The sequence below is a fragment of the Molossus molossus genome, unplaced genomic scaffold (genome assembly GCF_014108415.1).
Source record: "Molossus molossus isolate mMolMol1 unplaced genomic scaffold, mMolMol1.p scaffold_m16_p_9, whole genome shotgun sequence".
NCBI classification, from domain to species: domain Eukaryota; kingdom Metazoa; phylum Chordata; class Mammalia; order Chiroptera; family Molossidae; genus Molossus; species Molossus molossus.
The window spans coordinates 60,670,704-60,689,325 of NW_023425403.1; the positions used below are offsets into that span (position 1 = coordinate 60,670,704).

Sequence of the window (18,622 nt, forward strand, 5' to 3'; positions counted from 1 at the left end):
GTTTCTCTCTCTCTCCCTTTCTCTCCTTCTCTCTCTCTCCCACTCTATCTGAAGATAAATAGGAAAAAAAAATTTATCCTCGGGTGAGGATTAAAAAAATAAATAAGTAAAATAAAATAAAATAAAAGAATGTTGACCTGTGCTTGTAATCTCTGTCTCCCTTTTTTTTTTTTTTTTTTTTTATCCTCACCCGAGGATATTTTTCCATTTTTTGTACAGATAGAGTGAGAGGGAGAGAGAGGAAGGAGAGAGAGAGAGAAACATCAACGTGAAGGGACACATCGAGTGGCTGCCACCCACACGACCAACCAGGGCCGGGGACAAACTGCAACCAAAGTACGTGCCCTTAGCGGGAACCGAACCCGGGTCTCTCCGGACCGCAGGCCGACGCTCTAACCGCTGAGCCAAACTGGCCAGGGCTCTGTCTCCCTTTTTTATCCCTGCCCTACCCTCTCCCCCCCTGGACCCCCTGCCATCTTGGACCTTCTCAGGCAGGCTGCATGATCAGCAGAGGAAAATAGGAGAAGGTGGGCATGTCCACATGTCTCCAATGCCACCTTCACTGTCCTGAAGTGAAATTCACACATGGGATGACCTACCTTCCTACACAACTTTTTATTTTATTTTATTTTATCCTCACCCGAGGATATTTTTCCATTTTTTGTACAGATAGAGTGGGAGGGAGAGAGAGGAAGGAGAGAGAGAGAGAAACATCGACGTGAAGGGACACATCGAGTGGTTGCCACCTGCACGACCGACCAGGGCCGGGGACAAACTGCAACCGAAGTACGTGCCCTTAGCGGGAACCGAACCCGGGTCTCTCCGGACCGCAGGCCGACGCTCTAACCGCTGAGCCAAACTGGCCAGGGCCCACACAACTTTTTATAAAATCTATATACTGCCCAAATTACTATTCAAAGAAATGTAAAGGAAAAACCAAGAATTATTTAAAATAAAATAATACATATTTAAGTATGTAAATTACCAATTATGATTACAATAGATAACATAGTAGTTCGATGTTATCTATCTGTATTTGTCTTAATTTTTTAAAAATAAATTCAGAAGTAATACTGTATAGAAGTAGAGAAAAATGGCAAACGGTGGTAGGTGTGGACACAAGAATTTAAAACACAAGTGTCTAGTTTGTATATTAAAACCACACACAAATATTTTTGGTTTATATGTAAAGTGAATTAAGTTCTAGACGCAGATAATTAGAAAAAGCCTCTTCACCTGTGCGAATATTGAGGCTGCTGCTAAAGACACCTCAATGACATGTAGCACCTCTCGCCCACTTCAATTATCGTGACAACCAAAATGCCCCCATATATTGTTCTAAAACTCCCTGGGAAGCACCACTGCTTCTGTTGAGAAGACGTACCTCTGCAGGTGAGTGAAGAATTACTAGTGAGAGAAGGAAAAACCAGGTGGGACAAGGGCAAGGAAGCTTGTGCGTCTTTTGGTGGGGAGCGCCGATTTTGGCCAGAGAAAGAGCCAATGGAGGTATAATTAGCACTGAGACACAGAGAAAGGGAATTGTGAAAAGTGACAGATTATGAAATGAATCCCTCTGACATTCACCAAGAAGCTCCAGTCAAGTCTGAAATCGTTTTTTTGTTTTTTTTTATCCTCACCCGAGGACACTTTTTCATTCTTTGTTCAGATAGAGCAGGAGGGAGAGAGAGAGAGAAACGGACACATCAAGTGGCTGCCACCCGCATGACCAACCAGGGCCGGGGACAAACTGCAACTGAGGTACATGCCCTTAGCGGGAACCGAACCCGGGTCTCTCCAGACCGCAGGCCGACGCTCTAACCGCTGAGCCAAACCGGCAAGGGCCTGAAATAGTTTTTAATGACCTTTATCTATTTGGCTTATGTTTCTCTGAACAGATGCTACAAAGCCTCACATCATGGGGGACCCCGGGCATATAACTGTCACCCACCAAAAAGAAAAATGAATATATATCTGGTTTGATTTCTTCAATTTAACCATCTTTAAAAGTCATATTCAACAATAGAGTCACTTTCCCTACATCACTTTTTTTCTCCTCAACAACAACAACAAAAAATTGTGGGAAAAATCAGTGGGTAAAGGTTAACAAAAAGTGCCATGCAAAGGAATCTGTCCAAATCACCCACACCCATAAAAATAACTTAGGCTTTGCTCTTCGGAAGGCCATCAGCAACAGCAGCAGCTGGGAACTTGTTAGACTACAGATCTCACCCAGATCTGATGAATCGAAACCTCTTTTTCACAGGAGCCCAGATGCCTGAGCACGTTGAGGATTCAGGTGGCAACACTTGCTTTTCCCAAGCTCAGTGAAAAGTTCCTCTGATCCTGCTGTTGATGGATAATCATTGCTTAAAATGCTTCATTGGATGGAAAACATAGAGCTCCCTGTCTTGCCCCACATTCTGTACTGCCCCCAACCTGCCCCTCAGAACAGGGATACATAATGTTCCACGCTGAGTGGAGTGGCCAGTGTGTTCCTTAGGAGCAAATTTAGTCCTTTCCTTCCTTATGCAGAGCAATTTAACAGTCATGCTTGGTTGGCTATACTACTTCTAGCAGCATAATAATGTACTTCTGAAAACATATTCTTCTTAAAAAGAATTTTGGTAAATAATATTTTTTTATCTTGTCATTTATTGTCCAGAATAGTACAACAATGAAGTTGTTAATATACTTTCATCAGTTCATGTCTGACTCAAATGTTTAAAATGTTTATTTCCAAATAAATAAATAAATAAATATAAATAAATAAATAAAATGTATATTTCCAAAGAAACAAGCTTGCAGGAAAGATAGAGGCTTAAGCTACAAGGGTGGTGCACCATCAGCCTCTGCTCCTTTTTATACCTGCCCTGCATGTACCTGCCATTATCTCCTTGGCTTCTCATCTTCATTCCACTATTCATGGCTTTTGTCTTCTAAGCATCCTCTTCCACAACTTCTGTCTGCTAGAGATACAACTGGAACATCAATAGCTTTAGATGATCAAATGAAATGAAGTCTGGAATGGTGTTTCCAAAACTACTGGAGATCTCCACAAATGCTCATTGCTATTTTCACAGGCCTATAGAAGTACATTTCCTTAAGCCGCCTTGATTGCCATCCTAATTCAACTTTAAAGTCAAGAATACTAAAGTTGGAAGAAGCTATTAAGATCCTATAATCACCTCTCCTCCTAAATCAGCATGCCTTCTGCAACACCCCTGCACAGTTGTCCGTCCTACACCGGAACGTTTCTGGCAGAAACACCTCAAGACCTGCCAAGCAGCCTGTTCCAATGGCTCTGATTTGCCTGTTAGAAAGTTCTTTTGTATGAGTCAAAATGTGCTCCATATAGCATTTTGCCAATGATTCTCTAGCAAAATTTAATTCATTTCCTTTGTTTTTGCCCAGTGGGATGACAACGGTGAGACAAAATAATTTTTTTTTTTTTATCCTCACCCGAGGACATTTTTCCATATTTTGTACAGATAGAGTGGGAGGGAGAGAGAGAAGAGAGAAACATCGACATGAAAGGGACACATTGAGTGGCTGCCACCCGCACAACCAACCAGGGCCGGGGACAAACTGCAACCCAAGTACATGCCCTTAGCGGGAACTGAACCTGGGTCTCTTCGGACCGCAGGCCCACGCTCTAACTGCTGAGGCAAACCGGCCAGGGAGAGACAAAATAATTTTATTTTATTTATTTATTTTTTTTTAAAATTTTTTTCTTTATTGATTTTAGAGAGAGAGAAGAAGGGAGAGGGAGAGAGAGAGGACATCGATTGGCCACTTCCTGCACGTTCCCATTGAGGATCGGGCCCACAACCTGGGCATATGCCCTGACCGGGAATCGAACCGGCGACCTCTTGGTGCACGGGTCGAAGCTCAACCACTGAGCCACACCGGCCGGGCGAGACAAAATAATTTAAAAAAAATTAATCCCTCTCAGCTTTGCACAGTGGCAGTATCGTAGCCAATGAGGTTTATCCGAGGTGCAATTTAAAAAAAATTAACCCCTCTCGGTTTCCTTAAAATTGGTTGAACATAATTCTAGACTTGAACATGACAAAATCCCAGTTTCCATAAATCTTGATGATGTTACATATGCTGCCTTGACCATAATTTTTATTGAGGCTATTATTTGACCTCTAAAATGGGTATACTACAGGAGAGGACTGACATCTGATTGAGGTCTCTGAGTCCATTCATACCTAAGAGATCACTGTAAGACAAGATTTCTCAACCTCAATGCTATTGATATTTTGGAACAGACAATTTGTTTTGTGAGGTTGTTCTGTGTGTTCTAGGATGTTTAGCAGGATCTCCTAGATGCCAGTAACACCCCCTCCCCCAGTTATAAGAATCAAAAATGTCTCCAGGGCCCTGGCTGGTTTAGCTCAGCGGTTAAAGTGTAGGTCCGTGGACTAATGAGTCGCAGGTTCGATTCTGGTCAAGGGCACGTACTTCAGTTGCAGTTCATTTCCAGCCCTAGTCCAGGTCATGCGGGAGGCAACCAGTCGATGTGTCCTTCTCACGTAGATGTCTCTCTCTCTCTCTCCTTCTCTCTCCTTCCCTCCTAGTCTATCTGAAGATAAATGGAAAAATATCCTCAGGTGAGGATTAAAAAAAAAAAAAAAAGTCTCCAGGTATTGCCAAACATCACCTGAGGGACAGAATCTGTCCCAATTAGAAACCACTGGTGTAAGCTATGTGGTGTTCTTCTTTGGTTTCTGTTTAATGCATTTAGTGATTTGAAAAAAAAACACAAAACAGAATATGCTATATAGGAGCTTAATTTACCTTCTTAGAACAGATCCAGATATTGTTATATTGCCACTGTGAAAGTTTCCTCATTACTGACCAAGAAAAATGCTTATTTTTCTTTCTTTATTACAATTAAGAGTTCTCATTGCTTTGTGTATGAGTTTAGCTAATGTTACTTTAGCTATTAGTGTATTGTATAGCTATTTGTTATGATTTTTCTCAACCAATACAGGAACACCCTTGAAACAGTATTAACACCATACGTATGCCTTTTTGAAGCTTAATGGTTATAGATCATCAAAAATCAGGTTTGATCAATACCATCATAATGAAGATTAAAATGTGATTTTGGGTTCCTTGAGAAACTATTAGAACCATTTATCATATCCAGTCAGGTAGTCAATATAAACAAAACTTACTGGAGAGAAACAGTCACTAGCTTATATAATACAAATTTAATTGACTTTTATTACTAAAGAAACTAATAGATAATTTATCAGAGTTAAATATTTATAGCCCCAGTTTAAATTTTTGATTTCTGCCCTGGCCAGTGTTGCTCAGTTGGTTGAAGCATTGTCCTGTGCTCTGGAAGGTCACAGGTTTGATTCCTGGTCAGGGCATATACCTGGGTTGTGGATTTGATCTGAGTCCAGGCACATACGGGAGGTAACCAATTGATGTTTGTCTCTCACATTGATGTTTCTCTCTCTCTCTCTCTCCCTCTCTCTCTCTCTCTCTCTCTCTCTCTCTCTCTCCCCCTCCCTCCTTCTCTAAAATCAATAAATGTACTTAATGTGGTCTCAGATTATACCAGAAAAATATCCACATGCTAGCTAGTAAAATATGTAATCTACAGTATTTTGCATTTTCCTAATTTTATTACCGTTTTTAAAATTTAAACTTAATTTGTATGTATACATCTTTTCTTTACAATTCATTAAAAAATAACTTGCTGTTAATTTAACTTACAAGTTGATTAGAAAATTTAATTTTAATGTTAAAACTAGCATTTTCACATGGAAAATTATAGTGAAATAATATTTATGAATTATGTTCTATGTGCTAGGCATTTCTTACAGTGCCTTATTTTATGTATTAGCTCATTTTACAGAAAGGAAATGAAGGCTCAAAGAAGTCAAGCAAATTTTCCCCAAACCCACAGACAACATCCATAAAAAAATAAGTGTCAAGGTCTTTCTACAACCCTGATATGTGAGTAGGTAAGAATAAATCACCAACGACTAGAAAACCAACATGGTATCATTATCTGTGTGTGTGTGTTTTTATCCTCACTCGAGGACATTTTTGTATTTATTTTCAGATAGAACGGGAGGAAGAGAGAGGAGAGAGAGAGAGAAACATCAATGTGAGACACATCCAGTGTCTGCCACCCACATGACCCCAACCAGGGCCAAGGACAAACTGCAACCGAGGTTCATGCTCTTAGCGAGAACCGAACCCGGGACTCTTTGGTTCGCAAGCCAATGCTATAAATGCTGAGCCAAACTGGCCAGGACTCATTATCTGTGTTTAAAACCACAGAGGGAAGGCATTGGGACACTTGATGGGATGCCTAACGTGGCTGTGGATCCTGACCAAAAGGGACAGCAAGACAAACACAACAGAAGCCCAGACTTGGACTGGGTTTGCAGATTCCAATTTTCAGGTGGCTGCGCTGTGACCATAGCAAAACCTGAAGGAGCAGGTCTGAGCCCTGTGGACTGTGAGACATGCCTTTCTGGGGCAAAGCTCTGCTCTGGGGAAGGAGTGCTGAGAGTGGAATTCAAATTGCCCAGAATTGAGACACCGAGACAAAGAAAAGAGAAGGTCTTGATAAGAGAATGCAAGGGGCCAGTCTCAGAAAATATAAAGCCCTCTTTCCTTTTTTTTTTTTTGCTTTGTGAAAGTGAATTAATGCTTTAGGAGCTTAGCTCACATGTCACTCTCTTCAGGGATAGCTTCCTCCCTTCCAGGAGGATTGACACATGGGAGACTCTGTCACTTTGCTTCAGAGCCTTTACCCAGGTTTTGACCATGTATTCGTTTTGATGACAGGGTGATTGCTGTTACCTCCCCTACTGGACTACAGACTTGATGAACACAGGTCTGCATCTGTCTTTACCGGACGCCATCCCTCAAACCCTAGTACAGTGTATGGCACACAGGCGCTACGTTTGGAGTTGTTAAATGAGTAAATGTAAGAGTGAATGAAGATAGATGAATTAATTAGTGTTGTTATTCCCCAACTCCTGGTCAATTGTTATTTTAGAAATTATAACATGAAAAATTGAAAGTTTACATTTTTCAAATGCTTCTCGGTGTCTTCATAGAGTATACATCAACTTTAAACATTTAAACATATTTCTCTGGTTTATGATCCATCTACTATCACCTTTATTTGGTATACTTTATCGGGTTCATCTCTCTGGTCATTTCATGTCTTTATCAACGTAGAATTCCATTGAACTAGAACTGTCATTAGTTCCTTTTTTATATCAGTTGTATTTATTTATGTATATATTTATTAAGTTGGTCCTTACAAAAAGAAGTTTATTGAGACATTATAACAGAACCTTAAAATTTATTTTTATGTAATATTTGTTTTATTAAACTGGTTTGAATTTAAAAATTCTGTCTTAGGAATCCTCACTGAAGTTCCACTTTATTTATCAGTATATCAGTAGATTTACCAAAAACAAAAAACAAAAACAAAAACATATACACACACCTTATACTATCATTATATGAATGTACTAGAAGATAAAAAATACTTCATGATTAATGCACGTAGTTCATACACATCCAGCCATCTGTGCTTTCTGCGGCCAGTTTGTTAATAATGCATTGGTATTTGTTTGTATCCCAAATAAGTTGGGTGACGGGAAAAGACACCAGAATTATAACCCATTTCATGCGGTCTAAATTGCATGTCAGGTGTGGATGACAATGAATGCAGTGGCCAGAGTATTAATATTAGGTTCAGGTGAGGGTGACAAAACTCAACATATTAGTGGCCTCTAAGATGAGAATTTATAATTCTCTCTCACATTAACAGCATCCAGAGGTAAGCAGCCCAGCGCTGGAGATCTTAGGGTTCCAGATTCTTTCCGGTTTACTCCTCTTCCATCTCCAGGTGCCTGCACCCTCATGATTCAGGTGGCAGGAAGAAGAAGGGGACAAAGGTCATTCTCCAGTTCCCTCTTAGGGAGGTTTCTGCCATGCCATAGCTAGCCATGTTCACAAAAACTATGTGTCATGTGTGCTGCCTTTTGTAACTATCTCGAGAAATTCTCTTAGGCTGGTCGTTTTAACTGTTAAGTAGCATATCAGTTTGTAAAACAGTGTCAAGTAATAACAGCTGAAGTTTAATCCTTTAGTAAGCATTAGCAACCAGGTACTGTTCTAAGCACTTTAATAACATAGTGGTGAGGATTAACTAATCTAGCAATGATCCTTTGAGGAAGGAACTACCACTTGTCCTTCTTAGTTAATCCATCTCTTCATCTAAACTACTTGCAATAGCGATCCTAGTGTTGTCATCACACAGTTTACAATACTGTCCATTCTGCCCTCCAACCCTTTCAGTTTAATTCTTTTCTTCTTTCTTCTCCAAGACTTCTGCTCCCCACTCTTCAGACAATATAGAAAGTTTGATATGGGACCACATTTCCTTACATCACAGTACAAAGCTCTGATTCATAGCATGATTTAAATATCTGGCTGGTCGTAAAGGGTCCCAAATCAGCAAAACATAATATTATGCTCTCTGCCTGATCTATCGTATATCAACTTCTTCCAAACCCTCTCATAGAAAGATCTAGTCCAAGTTTAAGTGGCTAAAACATGTTCCCTGCTTGATTCACCATCATGACTCTTTAACAACACTTTCATATTCCCATCAAGTTCCATTGGTCCTTTCCCTTCCCCTCCCATCTCCCTCCCTTCCCTCCCATTCTTTTCCTTTTCCTCTCTTCCATCCCATCCCATCCCATCCCATCCCATCCCATCCCATCCCATCCCATCCCATCCCATCCCATTCTTTGGCCACGTCAGCCAATCTTATGTTTTTTGGTTTTTTAAAAAATATTTTTAATTGATTTTTTTTAGGGAGAGAGAGAAACATCGATGTGAGAAAGAAACATGGATCAGCTGCCTCCTACATACCCCCTACTGGGAATCATGCCCTGACCAGAATTGAATGGGTCCTTGCAGTCCATGGGATGAAGCTCAACCCACTGAACCACACTGGCTGGGCCAAACTTATGTTTTTCAAGGTACCTATTTCACCATCTAATTTTACTTTTTAATTTTTATTTATTGATTTGAGAGATAGAGAGAAACATTTATTTATGCATCCGTTGGTTGATTCTTTTTTTTTTATCCTCACCCGAGGATATTTTTCCATTTTTTGTACAGATAGAGTGGGAGGGAGAGAGAGGAAAAGAGAGAGAGAGAGAAACATCGATGTGAAGGGACACATCAAGTGGCTGCCACCCGCACGACCAACCAGGGCCGGGGACAAACTGCAACCGAAGTACGTGCCCTTAGTGGGAACCGAACCCGGGTCTCTCCAGACCGCAGGTCGACACTCTAACCGCTGAGCCAAACTGGCCAGGGCCGTTGGTTGATTCTTGTATGTGCCTTGACCAGGGATGGAATCCACAACCTTGACGTATAAGACAACGCTCTAACCAACTGAGCTACCCGGCCAGGGCTCATCATTTTATTAACTTATTACATTGAAACTGAATTTGGTCATTTGCAATTAATTAATTTTCTTGTTCTGTTCTGGCTGCAAGTACTGTATTCAGAGCTGATACTGTCAGCACATCCTGGTCCATTTGATGTGGTGATCACAGCTGCAAACCATGCCAATGTCATTCTGGCTGTTTAATATTTTGATTCTCTTTCCAGCTATATTAATTGGCAAATGTTGCCCCTAAATGCAGTCTGAGTAGATTAACAATCCTACTGTTTCAAGGTCAAATAAGAAAGCTATAGGACTGGAGCGGAGCCACCCTGTGTTGTGAGAAGAAACAGAAACTGTTTCCCTGAGGCTTTGAGAAATGACTAGCAAGTGGAGAGGGCAAGGGGCAGTGGGCAAGGGCTGCTGAATGAGGCAGGAAGTGGGGTAGAGGTACCTGAGCTTCAATCAGTTCCCTACAGGAATGCAATGAATACTCAGGTTAGAATAATCAGAATCCAGAGCTTTCTCTGAAAGAAAGTAAAAATGCACAGAGCACTTGTCACAGGATTGTCTAGAAACTACCCCTGGTAAGGCTTATTTTCCACCCACCCTGGTAAGGCTTTTTGATCTAGGAGCAGATGCAGTCTTCTGGTTGGAGAAGTACCTGAGGTCATGAGTCCCATGACATCATGCCATACCATGTACTCCCTCCATGCTTGGTGCCCTAAAGGGAATGGAAATGAAGAATAGCCTCTTATCTGCGGGGCCTTACAATTTACCTTGAAAAATATATAAAATAACATTGTTCATCCCTGGCTATTTGGCTCAGCGGTTAGAGCGTCAGCCCATGGACCAATGAGTCTTGGGTTCAATTCCAGTCAAAGGCACGTACCTCGGTTGCAGTTGGATCCCCAGCTCTTCTCTGTCTCTTTCTCTCCTTCCCTCCCACTCTATCTAATGATAAATAGAAAAATATCCTCGGGTGAGGAATAAAAAATAAAAAAGCACATTGTCCATAGTCAAACGGAGTAGGATGAAATAATAACAAAACACATAATGGCATGGTTTTAAGACTTTTACATATGTTAAATAATCCATAAAGTGAATTGTCAATAATCTCCATTATACAGACAATCATGTGCAATCTTCCAGGGTCTGGAAGTTAGACCAGGATTTGAACCCAATGGTCTGACTCCAAAGTTACTGTTGACACTGTGACAGCTGTAGATGTTTCATAGAGAAACGCTCAATAATGGCCAATAGAACTGGGGAAGGTGACTCCACCAGCGCTGTTGACAATAATCATACAATCTTAAGGGACAAGGGAAATTCACTGGAAGGATACAAGGCTCAGAGAATTGGAGGAGCCTATGAGGCCAGACTTAGAAATTGAGCTCAGAAAATCACCATGCAATTTGGGAATAGGGTCGTCACATCACAGGTTGGCCTGGGCTAGGTGCTTCTGCTATGACGAATTCCATCTGAAAACACCCCCTTTGCTTTTGGGTCACTTGTTCAAGGATAAGAGTCATGAATGATGGTCAAACACCACCCGCTGGCTTTATCAGGGAGCACGGTGAGAAAGTACTTCTCACTGATCTCCTGTGGTCAGAGATCCCATATACTCCCTCCTCTATAAGTCACCCCCACCCACACCAGGAAATGAAGTAAAGAACAACCTCCTACCCAAAGGACTGCTGGGAATTATCCTCCATCCAAGGCCACACATGATGGGTAGGATGACTCAAGATGAAGACAAGGGCTACTGGAAGCAGGTAGGGTGCTTATTGCATGACCTGGAATCACAAAATTTGGTGACAGTTTTCATGGCAGAGGTATACCAACGTCGCTTGGAAGATTAAATCTTGCTAATTCTTTGTGATTGCCACTCATGCTGTTCACGTATTTTGGATTAAGAATAATAATGAGACCTGGCCGGTTTGGCTCAGCGGTTAGAGCATTGGTGCGCAGATCAGAGAGTTCCAGGTTCTGCTTCCGCTAGGGGCATATACCTCGGTTGTGGTTTGTCCCTGGCCCCGGTTGGGGTTGTGTGGGTGGCGACCACTTGTGTCTCTCTCACAATGACGTTTCTCTCTCTCTCTTCTTCCCTCTCTCCCTCCTGCTCTATTGTAAGATAAATGCAAAGAAATGTGCACAGGTAAGGATAAAAAAAAAAGAAGCACAGTAGAAAAAAAAGAATGATAATGAAATGTTAACATACTCAATTCTTCCCTCCTGTGTAATGACCAAGTTAATCTAGACTTTCAAAAGCAACTCAGTGGTGCTGCCATGCAAGCTCCTCCCAGGCACGGGAAGCAACATTTCATCATCACATTCCAGGAGAAATGGGCTGGTAGAGTGTGGCAGAGTAAAATGACCTCAGTGACATTGCTTACCAAAGACCTTGCTCCTCACAGCATTCCTGCAGGGTTACAGGTATCCATTCTGGACTGACTTCTCTGACTGTATACTTTTTCTCTCTGCACATGCTAAAACTTTATGCCTTCCCTTTATTCTATCACAATGTTTAGTGGATAAAATAGCAGTTTAGATATGTTTAATCCTTTCACCATTTATTGAACACCTATTATGTGTGCAAGGGACTGTATACTATGCCCTGGGGAGTAAAAAGGTATCAGTAATTGCCCTGGCTGTTTTGCTCAGTGGTTAGAAAATCAGCCCAAGGACCAAAGGGTCAAGGGTTCGATTCTGGTCAAGTGCACGTACCCGAGTTGCAGATTTGATCCCTGGCCCCAGTTGGGGTCATGTGGGAGGCAACTGATCGATATGTCTCTCTCACACTGATGTTTTTCTCTCTCCCTCCCTCCCTTCCACTCTCTCTAAAAATCAATGGAGAAATATCCTCGAGTGAGGATTAACAACAACAAAATCAATAATTGATGTCATCCTCAACAAGTTCACACTCAAGCAGGGAGACAGATATTTAGATTAGTTGGTCTCAAAATTTGCATCTGAGAGCTTTTTTTTAAAAAAAATCCTGATGCTTGGATCCCATTCTTGACCAATTGAATAAAAAATTTCTAGGCCGGTGGGAGGGGTCCAGGGGATTTTTTTTTTTTAATTTCCTTGGGTGATTTATTTTATTTTTTCCCCTTTGGGTGATTTTAATCCACAACCATGGTTTAGAAATACTGTTTTGGATAAATAACTAAGTGTCACTAAGTGATGCCATTAAGTGTGCTAAGGGAGGGAGTAACTAATTATAAATGAGAGGGAACTGAGGTGATATATGGGAAAATGATACTCAAGTGTGATAACAAAAGATGAGTAGGATTTTTATGAGACAAACAAAGAGGTAGAAGAATCCAGACAAAAATATGAAGGAGGTGAGAGGGGAGCCTGTGGGAGGTATAGGAAATCAAGTTTTTGCCATTGAAGAATTCTAAAACAATCATGGGAAGATGGTACTGACATAATTCTGAACCTGTGGTAACAGTGACCCAAGCAAAAATGTACAGAATGTTCCAACAGCTTGGAGGAGCAAGATTGCTCACCTGAGGAGGCCAAGTCCCCTAACATATAGCACTTTCTCTTTCGCCTACCTGAATATGAAACATGTAGTAACACACTTTGCTGTTTTGTTTTCAGTAGCCAGTTTTAGCTTCAGGTTTGTCATTAGAGGGCCCAGTAACAATAATTGTTCTGAATTGTCTTTGCAAGAAGGCCCCAGTTTTTGGCCCTCCCTTATTTCCCAAAAGTCTTTTTCACTTTGAAGTCAATGAATCCAAGCTTCCTGCTTTCCATCCTAGTCCCCTCTGAGGTAAAGAGGAGTGGAGAGCAGGTGTTTATGAGTACACACAGGTGTGGGTGTAGGTGTAGCCTGAACATCCAGCTGCAGATCCACTGTTTCATTTGTTCTGGGGTTTGCATCCTGCCTGTTGCCTTCTCCTCCTCCTGATATATCACATCAATCCACAATGGTGAAGCAGTCATACTGTTAGTGGGTCAGGGGTAGGTCCTGATGATCTAAAGCTGATTAAGATCATTCCATTCTCCTTAGACATTTACTAGTCAAGGATCTGCACTCAACCCTGGCCTAAGGCAATCATCTGGTGGCATTCCAACAGCCTAGTGATTGATTGGCCAAGAATGGGGCACATGACTGAGCTGTTCCCATCTAAGTGAAAATTTCCTTTCCCTTTGGATGTGAATGAAGAAACATGTAGACCCTGGAGTTTCTGGCAGGCAGTGCACTGTGAACTTACTGTGGTATTGCCAATATACTCCAACATGGCACAAATACATTCCCTTATTGTTTAAGTCTGTCTATGATAGATTATTTATAAAGGTGACCACTGACAAATTCTTCATCCCTTTATGTACGAGGTCCTCCTCCCACCAAGAAGCAAAATATCTTCTGCTGCCTCCCCTTGAATATGAGCTGACATTAGAACTTACTTTCCTCAGCAGAATGTGACAGATGATGTTCTGGGACTTCGAGGTTAGGTTTTAGGGGTAAGATCATGTCTACTCTGACCCTCTTGGGATCTAGCTGTCATGGAAAGCAGTTCAGGCTAGACCACTAAACAATGAGAAACCATACGGAGAGGCCAATCTGCTCCCAGTTTCCCATCTACCCAGGTCAGACACTAATATGCAACAGAAGCTGTCTGAACCTTCCAGGCTCAGATGCCAGAAGAATGCAGATGCCTGAACAACCCCAGCCAATACCAGGTGGAGAAGAAGCATTTCACCAAACCACAGAGTCCTGAGAAATAATAACTCATATTGTTTAAGCTTTCCAGTTTACGGTGTTTTGAAAAATAACTGGTTCACGGGGTGAGTTGGATTTCTGTTACATAAATAGAGAGTCTTAACTGGTTAGTTTCCATAGGTTTAAAGTTGAAATGCTGTCAGCTACTAGTAACAAAAAAATCCAACTCAATAAGGATATTTAATTATCTTTCATGATATGAAATCCTACGTTAGGGCCAAGGTAGGAGTGGTTAATGGATCAATGATGTCATTAAGGACTCACGCTCTTATCTTTCCACACTGCCATCCCCAAAGTGAGGAAGTTCCTCAGGTTACCTCTTGTCATGAATTCAAGAGGCTGCAAACAGCCCTGGCCAGTGTGGCTCAGTGGTTGAGCGTCAGTCTACAGACCAGAGAGTCCTGGGTTTGGTTCCTGTTAGGGGCAAGTACCAAAAAAAAAAAAAAAGAGCCCTGGCCAGTTTTGCTCAGTGGTTAGAGCGTCGTCCTGCAGTCCAGAGAGCCCTGGGTTCGGTTCCCGCTAGGGGTGTGTACCTCGGTTGCGGTTTTTCCTGGCCCTGGTTGGGTAGTGAGGGTGACGACCACTCGATGCGTCCCTTTAATGTCGATGTTTCTCTCTCTTTCTCCCTCTATCTGAACAAAATATCAAAAAATGTCCTCGAGTTAGGATAAAAAAAAAAAAAAAGTGGCTGCAAAGAGCCAGACATCACATCCAGACAGACAACATCTAGCAGAAAACAAGGAGCATTTCTTCTTTATGTGATTTTAAACAAAAAAGTTTTCATTTATTTTTTAGAGAGAGGAAGGGAGAGAGAGAAACATGGATGTGAAAGAGAAACACTGATTGGCTGCCTCCTGCATGCCCCTTACTGGGGATCAAGCCCGCAATCTGGGGCATGTGCCCGGACCGGGAATTGAACCGGGACCTCTCAGTCCTTTGGAGGAGCTCAGTCAACTGAATCACACTGGCTGGACTCTTTATGTGCCTTTTTAAAACTGAGGAAACTTTCCCCAACAGCAGAATTCATTGACTTAAACTTGTTTTAAACCAATTATGGGAAGAAAAATAGAGTTACCAAGATTAGCTTACATGAACCAGTTTACCCTAGCCATGTAGGAAGTGGACACCTGGACCAAGGTGGGTTTCTACCAGCAAGGAAAAAGAGGGCATGGTTGCTGCACTGGCAGCCATGGTGTCTACTACAATATGAAATTAACATTTACCATTGTATGAAAGACTCCTGAAAGACTGGCAACCTTTATCCAGAAGACTTAAGTGATCTTTGCACCCACCCAAATGTTAGTTTGCAACATAGAAGGCTAGTCAAAATCCAGCTCTAGCAGGGAAGCAGAAGGCATTCTTGGGGGGAGATTTGGAAGAGAATGTGATGAAGGGACTATTTGCTGCAGTGCAGTCATGGTTCAACAGCTCACTAAAGGATGCTGTTACCCAGGGACCAGCAACAGTGGGAGGCAGACACACACAGCCAGGCCTTGGGGTGGGGGGGTGTGGGGGGGAAGAACAGTAGTTCCTGGAGCCTAACATGAGTTAAAGCCCAACAGGTACTGCCCTCACAGAGCCACACACATCTGCCAGGCCCAGAGTGCCACCAGGACAAAGAGGAAAGAAATACTCCCACTTCTCTCCTTGGTCTCCAGTCTGCAGCTGACACCCCTTGGTGAAGAGCCACTAATGATGGCCATAGGCCTTTTGCACACAGAGCAGGACAGAGAGTAGATTTGTACGTGGAGAATCAATGAGTTGACCCAAAGCTGGAGCATTTTACTGAATCCAGATAGTTCAGTCACTATTACCATTCACTAGTACTCATTTCTAGTCATCTATATCTAATTAAAAAAGCGTCCAATACTGCTTCTCTTCCACAGCCAGTCAGGGGAATTCACATTCAATTGCATTCCTGCCTGGGTCAGCAGCCCTGCTCCTTACAGGCTGCTAAAGATGTTGTTCCCTCTGGTTTCACAAGTGATGATGACCTGTGAAAGGAGACGGGGTTGTAAACAAAGTGCATCAATTAATTCAAGGCTGACTGTGTAGTTGAAGAGACAGTTGGTTTCACTGTTGGGGAAACACACATTCCTTTGGACGGAAATCGTGGTGTCTGTGCGATGGAACAGCTCTTCCTCCTGGTTCAGAGCTTGTGCACTGTGTGTGTGCCCCCGGACTAGAGGCCGGGCAAGCCTGGAGCCCACGCCTCCCACACCCCCATCCCCGGGTCCGCATGGCCTCACGGTGGCCGGCCCAAGCGGAGGCTGGAGCGGAGGCAGGAGCTGGACCAGCCAGACCCGGACAGTGCTGCCCGCTGGGGGTGGCGGCTGGTGTAACAGGTTCTAAGGCCGACTCCAACCCCTCAACCCTGCCGGATTACAAGTGTGCGACTGTTATAGCTCTGGACACCCAGGGCAGGAGGCCAGGGCTAGGGTTCCGGTCGAGTTTTAGAAAGGAGCACAGTGGGGGACCCTGTGCTTACCTTTGCCCAGCACAGAAAAGCTGCGCGACCCTGGGCAGCCACCTGAGCCACACCTCTACCCAATCTCATCGGCAAAGCAGGAGGGGCCATACGTGCCCCGACTGGGGTTAGCAGGTCTCCAGCCCAACGAGACCCCAAGTCCCCACTCTCACCCCCTCGCCCCGCCGGCACCCTCCTGGTACCCCCGCGAGCTCGCTCCCACTGCCGGGCCTTCGGGGGAAAGATTGAAGTTTCAGATCGGAGTGCCAGAGGGGCCCAGCACGCAGGCCGAGGGGGGCCTCCGCAGGGCTCACAGAACAGCGCCCTGGCCCGCGGCGCAGAGCGCACAGTTGCAGCCGCTCAGCCCCCTGGGCTGGGAGCACAGCCCCCGCCTCCCCGGCTCCTAGGGCAGGGCTCACGGAACCCGCCCCGGAGGCGGAAGCAACAGGGAGTCGTCCCCACCTGCCGGCCTCTGCCCCCCGCCCCGGGGTCATCTCTTCTCCCGGCTCCCGGCCCGACCTGCGAAGGGAGGGAGGGGGAGGGGGACGGGGAGGGGGAGGGAGGGGAGGGAGGTGGGGAGGGAGGGCCCGAGCGCGCGCCTGCAGAAGCGTGCGAGGGCGAGTTGCCGGGGCGGGGGCCGCGGGCCGCGGGGCGCATGCTCACATGCGCTCGTGACGTGCGCGCCGGGACCGGCGGCCGGAGGCAGGGCTGAGAGGGGCGGCGGGCGGAGGACCCGGGAGGAGAGGGGAGGAGAGCAAAGGCGAGGAGCAGAGCTGAGGGGCAGAACAGCGGCAGGTTCCGCCGGGGCCACCGTCCCAGCCGGCAGCCCCACCGCCAGCAGCCTGGGCGCGAAGCCACCACCGCCGAGCAGCCACCACCGCCGAGCAGCCGCCACCGCCGGGCAGCCGCCACCGCGCCGGGCAGCCGCCACCGCCGGGCAGCCGCCACCGCCACCGCCGGGCAGCCGCCACCGCGCCGGCCAGCGGCCGGGCGGGGCATGAACACTGAGGGGCCGCGGCCGCCCCCCGCACCGCCCGGCGCGTCCTGGCAGTGACCGGGGCGGGGGCGCGCGGCCACACTCGGGCCCCGGCCCATGGGCGCGCTGAGCCGGGCGCCGGGGCGCTGAGCGCGGGCGGGCGCGGCCAGAGGAGCCATGGACTGCAGCCTCGTGCGGACGCTCGTGCAGAGATACGTGAGTGCTGCCCGCGGGAGGACTAGGACCCAGGCGGGGACGGGCCCCGGGGGCCGGCTACCGCCGCCCCCGCCCCTGATTCTACTGGGACGCCAGCCCGGGGTCCCTGAGGGCTTGGGCAGCCTCCCGATGCTGGCCGTCTCCCGGGGGACGAGCTGGACGCAGGGAGGATCACGGAGTTTGCACTTGGGCTTCCGACGGGTCCAGCGCGCCCACACGGCCGGCCCCCATCTGCTCCGGTCCACAGCGGCGCCGCTCCCGGAGTCCGCGCCGGGAGGAGCCCCCTCCGCAGAGATCCCCCGTGGGCTCCGCTCGGCCCGGGGCGGGGGGATGTTCCGGCCGGCACCTCTGCCCGGGGTGGGAGGTTGGCAGTGTTACGCTTCGACAGGAAAAGGCGGAGGTATTGCTTGTTTGTCACACCGCTGGGGGACTGAAGGGAAGTTTGGAGTCTTTTTTCCTTGCAAGTAACCAATCGGACCAGCAGCCCCGGGCTCTGAAGTTCTCTAGAATCCCCCGCCGGTGGGAGCGGCTCGGAGGGGAAGTCAGCTTGGCCGTACTTCTGACCGAGGGGAAACTACGCGGCAGTGACCGCGGGCACTGGGTGTAAAAAGGGGGTGTGTGTGCAGTGGAGAAAGAAAACTGTCCGGAGGGTGTTGTTTCCTTGCCACTGTCTGGAACAAAAGGCTCATTGTTCCTGGCGGTCGACGGCTGTGCCCCGCGTTAGTCACAGGTTCGAGGAGCCCGTCTTCACCAAGGGACTGTCGCCCCCTCGCC

General features: G+C 45.6%; 1 protein-coding gene across 7 annotated transcripts in view; it reads left to right on the top strand.

Moving 5' to 3' along the window:
* Positions 1 to 17,799: 17,799 nt before the first annotated feature.
* ATP11A (ATPase phospholipid transporting 11A) overlaps positions 17,800 to 18,622 on the top strand; it is a 143,186-nt gene continuing 142,363 nt past the window's right edge. For all 7 annotated transcript variants that reach the window (XR_004958108.1, XM_036250107.1, XM_036250109.1 and 4 more), the window contains exon 1: positions 17,800 to 17,848. Coding sequence is in view for 6 of the 7 variants with exons in the window: in XM_036250107.1 (XP_036106000.1) it covers positions 17,810 to 17,848 (39 nt within the window). In the remaining variant the exon portion in view is untranslated. The remainder of the gene's footprint in view (positions 17,849 to 18,622) is intronic.